The sequence below is a fragment of the Triplophysa rosa genome, linkage group LG16 (genome assembly GCF_024868665.1).
Source record: "Triplophysa rosa linkage group LG16, Trosa_1v2, whole genome shotgun sequence".
Lineage (NCBI taxonomy): Eukaryota > Metazoa > Chordata > Actinopteri > Cypriniformes > Nemacheilidae > Triplophysa > Triplophysa rosa.
The window spans coordinates 16539378-16552871 of NC_079905.1; the positions used below are offsets into that span (position 1 = coordinate 16539378).

At 37.1% G+C, this 13494-nt stretch overlaps 1 protein-coding gene across 2 annotated transcripts; it reads right to left on the reverse strand.

Annotated features, from left to right (window-relative positions):
* Positions 1–11343: 11343 nt before the first annotated feature.
* Positions 11344–13450, reverse strand: med10 (mediator complex subunit 10). Of its 2 annotated transcripts, none has more exons than XM_057355090.1 (5): positions 13205–13450; positions 12992–13119; positions 12729–12812; positions 12405–12507; positions 11344–11708 (listed from the first exon to the last, which is right to left on the reverse strand). In XM_057355090.1, exons 2-5 carry the CDS (start codon positions 13111–13113, stop codon positions 11613–11615), a joined length of 405 nt encoding a protein of 134 aa, XP_057211073.1. In that variant the 5' UTR covers positions 13114–13119; positions 13205–13450; the 3' UTR covers positions 11344–11612. The 2 variants fall into 2 exon arrangements, with proteins under 2 accessions (XP_057211073.1, XP_057211074.1); XM_057355091.1 differs by having other exon boundaries at positions 13195–13248.
* Positions 13451–13494: the final 44 nt, after the last annotated feature.

Genomic DNA, 13494 nt, shown 5'->3' on the forward strand with positions numbered 1-13494 from the left:
AACGAAAACTAGAGTCTGTAAAAAACAGACATTTTCTGGCATTTTATGTAACAAAATGTAATAAACTGTAACAAGTTTATGTAATAAATTGTAACAAAAATCCTGTTATCCTGTAAAAAAACGGAAATTTTCTGGCATCTGGGGTTCCAGAAATAATTTGTAAAATTACACGGTTTCCCCATTTTTCTTCTAAATTTTGGTCTTTCTGTAATTTTACGTTTTTGACTGTATTTAAAAAAAATACATGAAAAAACCTTTAAAATACAGTTTTTGACATTATACGTGGAAAAAAAAGAAAATCTGTAAAATTAGGGTTTTTTTTAACAGTGTGGAGAGTGTTATAATTTTTTTACGCAAATATCTGGACAAATTTCAATAAAGTAACAATTCTTCAAGGCTCAAATTATTAACACTTTTAAGTAAAAAAAAGGCGGTCAGTAGTATGCCAGTAGTACTAAAGGTGTGTTTGATCTTCAAGCATCATGAATTAGAAATAAGACCAAGTGTGTACCTTTGGCTTGTGTGTTTTTAATATAATTTAGAAATCTAATCTTACATATCATTTCAGATTTTAAAATATGTAAATTTAGATTCAGTGTCTATCCCCGATATTTCTCTGACTTTCTACATCAGCTTTTTTGTAATATTCTGGTGCTTTTGTTTGTATATTTTTGTTGTAATTGTGTAGGTTGCATCATTCTCTAACAAAGCAATATACGCTTTCATTGTGTATTCTCCACATGGTCAGGACTGTGCAATATGGGGGGAGGAATCCCATGTGTCATGATGATACATCTGGCAAACAAAGGAAGGAAGCACAGCCAATGGTGCACGACTGGAGATGTGGGTATATCAGCTCACTAGAAAGCATCCTGCCCAGAAAAAGAAAAAAAATGAATGGTGAAGTTTTGTCTGAAAAGTGGTTACAGTCAATTTGAAAAGCAATTAGCAGGGGGAACTTAAAATATTTACAATTTATATATATATATATATATATATAAATTGTCCATGACAAACGGTACAAAATATAAGAGTTAGACAAAAGAATGAAGAATGAAGGACAGTGAGAGAAAGAGAGGCGATTCATAGGCACATCACTTCTGTACAGTATGCCTTTCAAAAAAGAATGTACACAAAATAGCATTGGGGGAGTGTATTTTGTCTTAAAGAGTACATAACTAGGGATTTTTAAGGTCCTTCTTTGGTTTATGGAGTGTCCAACAACAAGATTATGTACATAGAAGGTGTAAAAACACTTATTTTGTAATAATAGGCAGTTATTCTTACCTTACTTCTTGACTGACTCTCACATGATTCGTTCCGTAATCTGTCTAATCCCTTCCTTTCCTCTAGCCTAGTCTGATGTGATTGGTCAGATGGTCTAGTCTGCTGTGATTGGTTTACCGTGAATGAGGCTCATGAGCTACAGTGTTTGGGGGAGAAGAGTGAAGTTTTCGTGGGCAGTCCTAGCAAAATGCAGGCAGGGACTATATGTAGTGACGTAAATCCGTGGCTGTTCGCGGACTAGGGACTCGGACAAGGGATGACTCGTTTGCGTGATTCAGAGTCGACTCCCTTTTTTCCAAGCCAATAACTTTGTTATTCATTCACCTTCGGATTTACGACTTGGCAGACTGCTTACTTTCCAACACGGCAACATGACACACTGCATGAAATGTCATTTTCATGATCTCATGTTATGTACTCTTTAATAAGTATATTGATGGACAAGATCTTTAATTTAATGCATGCATAACTGCATAGAGTGGGAAAACAAGAATCTGTGATCTTAACTCGAACCTCTTGTTTCTTGACCATCCGGTTATTATAACTAATGATTCTTTTTTCATTTTTTTATGTAACAAGTCCTAATGAATATATATTTAGAAATAAAATGGGAATTTATCCACAGTTGTGTTGTGTTAGGATGGTGTACAGGTCCTGCGCTCTTCCTGAGTCACAGTCCGGACCTGCTGAGGAACACAGTGCAGTATAATATGGTTTCACTGTGGTTGCGTATAGCAATTAAATGCGAAGATCTTACTGAACGCCTACAACAGCGTAGGCAACCATACTGTGACTGCTAGTCCTTGAGAGTAAAAGAAGTGGGTTTGAGTCATGCATGTGGGCATAGTAACAGGAATCCCTGCTACGATCCAAAAAAGTTAGTTTATTGCATCATTCAATAAATATCAAGCATGCTAACATGAACAGAAGATTTACAATGCTGTCTTTTGCTTCAGAGCCCAGGCTGTATGGTGACCCAATGGCATTGACTTAGCATTGGCTTTCCATCGTTCTCTTTTTTTTTTGATGGGATACCAAAATGCCCTGTGGATTTGGCACGTCACCTTTGTATTATTTGCTTCTTGTTCTATAAATATATACTGACTATACTCATTTGAAATAATTCCGCATTCCTTCACTGTAAATAAAATAGTTGAGCCAACCTATCACAAGCACGTTTTTGAGTTAACTTTGAGTTAAAAATTATGTTTAAGTCACAGTAAAGTCTAATGAACAACAGAACAAAATGTTTTTTGTTGGCTGAATAAAAATAGACAATATAGATTGATTATTTAAAAATAAACTAATTATTTGTATTTTCTGCCTCAGACAGACCAAAATATTGATCAAATAACTGTTTAAACAGTTTGTGTTGAGGGCATTTTATCCGGTTGTGCCAGTGTGTCATTCCTTTACCTCAACATTGAACATACAAACCTCAACCATGGTAACAATCAAAACCATCATTCATTAAAAAACTCTAAACACAACACATAACAAACAGTAACAACAATATTAAAGCATAAATTAAGCCGGCAAGAACTAAAACACTAATCTTTAAAAGAAAAACAAATAAGAAACACAGAATTGAACATAATGCAATGCATCTTGGGAACTTTCAAACGCTTGCAATATTGTTTGTTCAGAATACACTGTTTTGCAAGTTGAGCAAACTTTCTGACGCTTTTTGGCCAAAAACTTGAGAATCTAAGTCCAGTCAACAAAAATATTTATTAAGAAACACATTTAGGTTAATTTTGTTTAGTATATTCAAAACAATAATTTTACTCCTTTAACTAAAAATTCTATGTTCAAGTTACTTGATTATCTTTGTAGGGAGAACATTTTGCAAGTTGGATTTTTTACAGTGTTGTTGTAGCATGGATATGTATATATATGTGCAGGAAATGTGTGTGTTGGTTACGGCCTTGCTTTACTACCAGTTGTATACCAACTGTTCAAAGAGCAAAATAAATGATAAAAAAAAGATATTTTCTCCTCTCTAGAGGAAACCACCAAGAGGTGATGACATTCAGATCTGCTCAGAATGAAACTGAGGTTGTCCCCCCACACACCCTCCCTGCGGGACACGTGTGCAAGTGTGCAAAAACACAGACACAGGGTGTACTGATGATCTGGGGGGCAGAGAGCAGAGGAGACAGAGATTAATTATGTTCAAATGGCCATGCATAACTCACATCTGCTGCACCTCTAAGGATCCCGGGGCACGAGCTGGAAACAATGGGCCTGTTACAGACTATTAGACGTGTCCCCCATCCTCCCCTGGATCTATTCATGTAGGGGACCCTGAATCATGCCGGGTGAGTACCAGCCAGCCACCCACACACAACCCCCCCCCCCCCAACAACTGCTCCTCATTATATGTTTTGGTTTTATAAAAAAAAAAACATAATACTACTCAACAATGAGTGATGTTATTCACAATTTGCCATCTTAAACATACAGTAATAGATGAACATGATTTGCATGTTCTTCTCTGTTCTCCAGATCCTCTGGGTATCTCCAGGGTGGGATGGTCAGTATAGTTAATGTCCTAATTGAAGTGTGCACATTCACACATTCACACACACGTCCATAAAAAGGGCAGAGGCATAACACAAATGGCGACACAAAGTAAGGCAGTGCTGGAGAGTTTCATGGGCTTTAATGTGCATCTGACATTGCCCTTTCCAATCCAAGGGGACATTCTGCCCTGAGCAGGATCTGTCTTATGACAACATGGAGATATAAGCAAAATAAATTAACTTCCAGTTGGGATTTGCAGCATGCTAATTATGACCCCTTCTGCCGGCCTGCTGGAGACTTCCAAAACAAATTACAGGAAAATATATTGTTTGAAGTAAACAAGTGTATGTTTGATAGAGTTGATAAATGATCTGAAAAGAAAGACAGTGAGCATGGACAACAAAGCACATCTAACCTCAAATTTATTCTTAAAGGGACAGTACAACAAAAGGAAAATCCTGTCCCTTTAAAGTGATATTTCACCCAAAGATGAAAATTCTGTCATAATTTACTTCCCCTCTTGTCATTTCAAACTTTGATGACTTTCTTTCTTCTGCAGAACACAAAAGAATATATTTTGAAGAATGTTGTTAACCAAACAGCACTGGCCCCCATTCACTTCTATTGTATGGACACAAAACCAATGCAAAATATAGCTGCAAGCAGCAATAATGGGGTCAAAACCAACCAAGGCCCAAAGGGAAATAGTTTGGACATTTCAGATGATCACATTGTCACCAAATCCTTATGAGTCAGACAAGATGTGCCAGTCATGATACATAACAAGTTCAATACACAAAAGTGTTGCGAAGATACAGCCACATGACCCTTTGGCCTGCTCGCCTTAGAATTTGTCAACTCTGATATCAAACAACTCGGCTTGAGCCAACAAATATATTTATGTGAATTGAATACCATTCTGTAGATTTTTTCATATGTTATTAGCCTTTTAATAAATTTCATTATATCTCTTGACCACTAGGGGAAGCTGGCCTATAACTTTACAAGTCATCCCAGAACTTGACCTTGATGAACCATGCCAGGTTTCGTAGCTTTACGTTATTGTGCAAGTAAAACACAGCATTTTATGACAAAATTCAAAATGGGCGACGCCCACAATGGACGAATAAGTAACATTGGGTATGGTTCGACTCGCCATGCCTCAAGGAATCAAACAAGACCACTCTTAAGATTTTTTTTAAGTTTTCTAAAGTTATAAGCAAAAATAGCCATTCTTTTACATCTCTGGACCAGTAGGTGGTGATGTGCCGAAACTGTATATGTTACCTCAGGACATGACTGCGATGACCTGTACCAAGTTTTGTGTCGATACACAAAAGTTTGGAGAAGATACAGCATCAAATCCATTTTGGCGTGCCTATCAAAAATATTCTAATAACTTTTTGTCTGCAGTGTCTCTAGATGCTGCATATCAAATTTCGTGCAAATCCGGCAAACCGTCTAGGAGGAGTTCGAAAAATTCAAAATGGCGTGACAATTTGGGTTAATTAATTTTGGGTTAAACTAAAAAATAATTTTGTTTCTAGGATGTACGGTTCAAAAGTTATAGGCAAAAATGGATGTGGGTGTTTGGACTGTTGGTGGCGCTATGGAATTTGGGAAGAGACTCCATATTTGCCATGGTAACAGATCAGACTGTCCTCTATGTGTGTGCCAAATTTCACAACCTTCCCATGTACCCGTTCTATGGGTTGCCATAGATTTCCATGGCAGAAGAAGAAGCAGACTAATAAGAACACTAACGGAAGCAATAGGTGTCTACACCACTTCGTGGCTTGACCCCTAATGAATGGGGGCCAGTTAACAACATTTTTCAAAATATATTTTGTTGTGTTCTGCTGAAGAAAGAAAGTCATACAGGTTTGGTTTGAAATGACATGAAGGTCAATAAATGATGACAGAATTTTTATTTTTGGGTGAACTATTCCTGAGTTCTGTACTGACGAATTAACAATACGTGCTTGACCTCATGCTTTTTTCAAAACCTCATTATCTTTAATGAAACGTTGAATCATCAGAACAGAACAAGCCAGGACAAAGTGGTCAAAATGCCCGTTGTGTAATTGAGATCGCATTCGCACGCACAGATCGCGTCGGGAGGTGTAAGAACACCACATGAACCCCAACAGAGCCGAAGATGACACCCAGTGTAATAACAACAGACCGTGCCTAAATGACCCAGCTGCCAACATCAGTCAACATTACGTACCACTGTGAACGGGCACTGATAGATTTTACATCAGTGCACCATCCAACACAACATCATCATTACTCGTACAGGAGGAAAATGGTTTAAAGCTGAAGGCTGTCAACAAAAAGGACTAATTAAGCCTGTGGGAACTCAAAGAGCACCGTAAGCCTCTGTGCTCCGGCCCTGTGCAGTGCGCTAGATGCTTGTCAGAAAATCATGCTGATTGTATATTAAATAAGAGGCCCTGGGGCTGAGGGGAGATAGGCAGAGAGGAAGGGAAGAAATTAGGTTTGATTCCCAACAGGCCTGTGATATTCAAATGAATGCTGTGGGATAAGCATATGAAAGTCTCTCCTTCTCGAAAAACATAACGGTTTCTAAAAACAAGCATCATTTTGTTTTCTCCGTCTTTAAAGGAATAGTTTGATGATTTTGCCATTTACTTTCTAAATGCAGATGCTGTTATGTTTTCCATAGGAAACACAAAAGGGGAGTTTTTGTAGACTCTTCATACAGATTATTTACATAAACAACAATGCGTAAAGACCATGTCTGACAAGCTTTATAAAAGCACCCAGTTGTTTTTCTCAAATCATTCAGATGCAAATGGCATTTGCTGTCAATCCTGAAGTAATGCGTCAACACACCCAATGAAACTTTGTGAAACATTTTATAAAACTGAACACAGATGCTTTAAAAGAAAGGTTCACCCAAAAATGAAAATTCTGTCATCTTTTACTCGCACATTTTTGTTCTGGTGAACACAGAGAAAGATATTTGGAAGAATGTGTGTAACCACATGGATCTTGGCCACCATTAACTACCAAAGTAGGAGAATTTCTTTATAAATGTATTTGTTCTGTTGAACAAACACAGAAGATATTTTGTAGAATGTAGGACAGTAAACAGTTCTGGGGCACTTTTCATTTTTCCTATGGTAGTCAATGGAGGCCAAGAACTGTTTTGTTACAAGCATTCTTTCCAAATATCTTTCTCTGTGTTCATCAGAACAAAGGAATTTAGACAGATTTGGAACACCTCGGGGGTGAGTAAATGATGACAGAACTTTAATTTTTGGGTGAACTGTTCCTTTAATGGAGGTGAAGATTATGTGTGAAAACCAATTTAAAGTTCTGTTTCTCTCATAAACCAATAGTTTAACTTCAGAAAACCTTAAAAACCTTGTTTGCTTGGCTTTTTTAGAGCTTGTATGGAAAAGAGCTGCATGATGATTCTTAAAATATTCTCTGTGTTCCACCGAAGAAAGGTTTGGACAAGTGTGGGTAAATGATGGCAAATTTTTGGAAATTTTGTAAATGGACTGTTCCCTTGCACCAAAATGTTTAGTCTATTGTTCCTCCATGCATCATTGGTTGTTTATTTGCCAGGAGAAAGTCGAGATTCAAGATCATATGACCAGCCGTGGTTTTGTGACTTGCTGCGTTTTAATGAGAGAAGGATTGAGATAGCAAGACGTCCATCTCCATGGAGACCAGAGAGATCTACAACATTGCCCTTTCTCTGAGCAACCCTCAAGGCTATACTTTCTACATCTGAATGAATCCATGGTCCTGCCACACAAAACGTGGGCATCAAAACGCAGCCCACTGCAAACATGAGCTCGCATACTGACCATAAAGCATGGATGAGCAGAAACGGGCATCGTGGAAACCCAGTATGGCGTATAAACCAATTATGATAAATGTGAGGATTAAAGGTGTTTGCTGGAACAATTTATGCAAAACTAAAGAAAACCAGCTGCCCGGATATTAGCATTGCATATTAGCATGCATGCAGACGTATGCCAAACCCGATCCATTTCAGCTAATTCAAAGCTATTGCAACCTTTGGCCCTAAAGGGCGAAAATATAAATGACAATCTCAAACACATGCAAGGATGAGCAGTTGCTTAGAACATATGTGTGTGTGTGCGTACGTGTCTGTCTGTTAAATATGCATCAGTTCCTTTTCCGACACACGCCCGTCTTTCTCCACCCCCTATACGGTGGCTTTTGTCTTCGCCTTCGGAAGGCGGGGTACGTCGCCATGGTGACTGTTGCAACAGAAGGCTGAAGGGTTTGACTTCCTCATGACCTTCACAGAGGGGGTGATTGTCCCTGAAATAGAGCCAGAGCTCTCCCTCATGTGGAAAGTGTTCAATCAAGAGGAAAAAAATGATCAGACTGTCCGGAGCTCTTTTGGATTGCATGCGCAACTGCAATCGCAGTCTGTATGAAGCTCCTTTTATTAGCATTACAAAACCATTCAGAGAATATTATCAAAGGTAGCATGATGATGCTCACGAACCAAAAGAAGGACGCGCACGGGCCTGCTTGTGTTGGCCTCGGATGTAAAATAAGGATCAAAGGGACATACTGTATTTGGTGTGTATAGATCTAATACGGTCTTATTTCACGGATTTGTTGGGGGAATAAATCTGATACATTAGCATGCAAACAAAGAGAATATGCTTCCTGATGTTACATGGGAAAGAATCCAATAGGACAGTATTGGTGGTGCTGAGACAAGCATACTAGATAGTATAACACTTTGGACAAGACACTAGAGACATGACCAGAACTTAAAGGTTTACTTCGCCCAAAAATTTCTATCATTTTCATATGACTTTCTTAAACAGAGCACAAAAGAAGATATTTTGAAGAAAGTCTGTAACCAAACAACACTGATCCCCATTGACTTGCATTGTATGGACACAAAACCACTGAGACATTTCTCAAATTATCTTCTGTTGTATCATATACAGGTTTTAAAAGACATAATGGTAAATAAATGATGACAGATTTTTTTGGGTGAACTGCCCCTTTAAATTGTGCAACTTGTTGAGGGGTATAGGATGATATAACAATCCCAGAAATTTAAAGGGATAGTTCAATTAAAAATTAAAATTTTGCCATCATTTACCCACTCTCAGATTGTTCCAAATCTGTATATATTTTTTTGTTCTGCAGAACACAAGGGAAGTTATTTGGAAGAATGTCAATAACAAACAGATCTCATCCCCCATTTACTGCCTTGGAAGGAAAATTAAATACTGTAAAAAACAACTTAAAAACTTAGGATAACCAGCTACATTACATTTTTAAGTTAAATCAAATTAGCGTCAATTAATCTTATATGTTAATATATGTTACAACCATAGACTGTATAAAATATGGATGTAGTGTCCGTGATGTCACCCATATATTTCTGAGGAGCTGTTTTGAAGCTTAAAGTGTGCGAGCCGGCCTTCTCCACCTTAGCAGCGTGTCACTCGCGGATAATCGAAAATGGGCAAAGAGGCGGGACGTGGTTGGAGCTGAGGCGTCTGGTTTGCTGAAACCACTTGTCACTCAAGTGGTCACGCACCTAATTTGCAGAATTTTAAGGCTTAATACAAGTTAAACGTCCTCTCAGTTGTCATGAAGGGCAAAATTAGCTATATAGACCAAAATATTTTTTGTTCCAGGCTGTAAACATGTTTTTTCTGCTGTAATTTTTTTTACAGCATTTTAACATGGGCATTTTAACATGGGGCTCAATCAGATTCTGCTCGCTTTTGGAGCCAGTCTCTAGCGGCCAGTCGACGAATTGCAGTTTAAGTCACTTCCGTGTTGGCTTCACTAGAGAGATCTGAAGTTTGCCGCTTGATTACGATTCGATTTTTTAAGTCAGTTCAATATAATTAAGTTCAATTGTCTCATAAAGCTAATTTGATTTAACTTAAAAATTGAATGCAACTGAAATTGGTGAATTTTTTTACAGTGTATGGGAGTCAATGGGGGATGAAATCTGTTTGGTTAATGACATTCTACCAAATATCTTCCTTTGTGTTTAGAACAAAGAAATGTATATAGGTTTGGAACGATCTGATGGTGAATAAATAATGACAGAATTTCCATTTTTGTGTGAACTATCCCTTTTAAGGATACCATGATCATGATCATAGAGACTGGTGGTCTTTTTCAACTTATGCCAATAAGAAACAAGCTAGTAACTATTAACAACACCTAGCATCTGTCGACTCGTAACACCATACATACTATTTGGTTTCGAAATCATACATTAATATGAATATGTGCAGTAATATTAGTACTGTAATGATTGGTACAAGAAATTGAGTGATACAAATTTCTTGAATGTTGTTTAGGCATGCGTCATCACTTCCAAGCCAGTGGAGGTGGAAGAGGTGTTTGTTGAAATGAAGGTCATACTATAGATTAACAAATTATTCACTTCATGAGTCACAAGATCTTCGCTATTCAGTTACAAAAATGTCAAGGCAGTGAACAAAGCCTGACTGCTTCCCACTACATGTGAGAACATGCACGCCACCTCTTCGACATCCCCAGTATCTGAAAAGGAGGTTTCTTTACAAGTGTATCTCTGTATTCTGCCACTACATCTTCTCTATGAAGGTAGGCAGCATACACTCTTAAAAATAAAGGTGCTTCACGATACCATAGAACCTTTTTTGTCTAAATGGTTCTATAAAGAACCTTTAACATCTGAAGAACCTTTCTGTCTCACAAAAGGTTCTTTGTGGTGAAAAAGGGTTCTTCAGATTTTAAAAGGGTAAGAAAAAGAGATGGTTCCTTAAAGAACCTTTGACTGAATGGTTCTTTGTGGAACCAAAACTGGTTCATGGCATCGCTGTGAGGAACCTTTTCAGCACCTTTATATGTATGAGTGTAGAAAACAAACAGAACTGTTAGAAGAATGGGAAGAACAAGTTTTTCAATACCTTTTGTGCATTTCACTAACAATGTTTCCGTTGTCTATTAATAATATACTTTGTGTATGTTATTGTCTCATAAGAGCGCTCAATTCAGTGACTAACCATACAGCAGATGGTCAAAGTTTGAAGTTAAAGCCCCCACCACTTGGACAAAGGTCATTTCAGGGATACAAATATTTGAAGTCTTTATCTAAGTATAAGTCAAAGTATAAAGCTTTACCGTGCTAATAACAAATCATTCATTTCTGAAAGACAGCCATTCATGTTCTGACTGCAATAGCATGTGAATTAATAAAGAACTTTACTCTAAATCATTATCGTCACGAGACACCTGCATGTCGTCACAGGAAAAAGCTGCCCTTGGGATGATATCTAGGGTATTCGTTTCGCAGTTATCCTCCAGACTCTTAGGCAATGATGTCATGTGGCCAAAAGAGGATACTTACAAATCAATTCTATCACGACACCAGACAGCGGCGCTTAACCCTTAAGAAACTTCCTCTAATATAACCAAGAGGAGGTGTAAAGACATTTGTATTACATCAGAGATAAACTTGTTCAAATAAACACAAGACTGTTATGATTACAAAATAATCATTTTATTCAACGGAAAATAAAAATATGCTGCGAAAATTACAATGCATGACAAAAAAGGCATTTCACTGTAGAATGCTCCAAAATATCCCTCAGTTCTCCAACCATTGTCTTGTGAAATACAAAGGCAAATAGAAAGATGAAAAAGCTGTAAAAATTTGCATATTTGACTTATGATTTCGATCTTAAAAAACATGTTATATTAATATCAACATATGTACATCTTGTATTTGAAGTTGTATGGCACTGGTAAACGTTTCATGAAGGAGGGTCGTCGCCATGAATAGCCTTATATTTACCCATCTCTTCAGGGAAAACCTTCCCCAGCTCAGAAATAAGGAGGCTTTTAAATTTCTGAAAAAAATAAAAGAAACCACAGAACACAGTATGAGGGTGTGTCTTTTTTAGATTATACCCACCGCCCATGGTCTGTTTGCTAGCATCTGATATAAAGCTTAATCTATTTACATTTATAATATGCAGTTGGCAGTTTAAGCTACAGATTTTTTACTCTATCTAAAGGTATAGTTACATAAGACTAGAATTACTCTAAAAATAGAGGCAACACTATCAACATAGTACATAAAGTTAAAAATGTGCTGGTTGGTATAAGAGACGCTCAGTAAGATCAACTCGAATAGACTATAATTTGTTTATTATACATATTTCACAGTTTAATTCAGCTAATTCAATCACTATCAACGTTTTTTATTCGTAACAAACGTTTAGCATATAAAGTATAACTTTCCATCAATTTCTATAAAGTAGTCAGAAACACCAATGACCCAAACTGTAATTTTGCCCATTTATTTGTACTGACTACAGTGGTTACACCCCTACCAAAGCTGTCCGTCATTCATCTAATATGGAGAAATGAAGATTATAAATTTTAAACAATAATATATTTCATATATCAGTATTACTACTTAACCCCCATGCACCAATGCACACTAGCACCTATAGCTTTATCTCCTTCAATAAAAAAAGAGAACTGCTTGCACTTAAAAATCAGCCGGTTGTTCAGATTGCAAACACTAGACCAATACTCACCGTCAAGGTGTCAATCTTTCCTTTGACCTGTTCATTTTTAGCCAACGCTCGCTCCAAACACTCCTTGGTATAGAGTTGAGGGTTACGGCCCTGATCAATGTATCTGTGAGCATAGTTGAAAAATCAATACTGATAGTTCATAACAAGATTATGTATTACACAGTTACTGAACCCATAAGTAGTTGACAAAAAAAATTAAAGTAGTATGGAACTAAAGAACATGTATAAATAATATGCAAATAATACATGCATTGTAGTAATATATACATTACTGTTAAAAGACAGGAACGATTTTGTTTGTGTTAATTATTACAAATGACTTACTCGAACACCTCCAAAGGTACATTGATATCATGAAGCTGTTGTCGGCATTTCTCAATGTCTTGTAATCCAGTAATCATAAATTTCCTGCAAAAATGAATAACCAGATTTTCAACCACGAACCGATTTAGTCAACCATACTGTTAGTGAGCTAAACAACAATCACTGCAGCGTCAGGGAAACTCAAACAAACATCATAATAGTTGAGCTATGTTTGTATCGATCATTATATTTCGGAATACTGTTAAGGTTAAAAGATAACTCACAGTTTCTGATTCAGTCCCGTTTGACTACTGGGTTGAAAATCGCTGACGATAATCCCGAGTTGACGAATGTTCTCGATGAATTTCTCGAGGTGTTCCTCTAGATTATCAAACTTCTCCGCCATGTTGGCCTGTGTTTACATAAAGTTAAGTATGTGATGAAGTTTATTGGGATGAAATTATAAAAGTATTAACAAAAGACGGACATCTGTTCACGTTACGTAGCTCCCATGACAGCGTCTTGCTTTACGGCAGCATTGTAACCAATAGCGTCAGAGAATGCACTGTTACCTTGGTAACAGACTACTTCGTTGTGCTGCAAAACGTTTCCGATTGCTGCAAATGATTCTGTTGGACAACGTTACAAGAATATTGGAAGATCTACAGCGTTTACTCTAAAAACATTTGATTTGACGTCATTCCTCTAACAATGCAACACACACATGATATATATAACAAAAATATAAAATGATTGGTCATTACTACACACATGTTCGGTTCGTTTA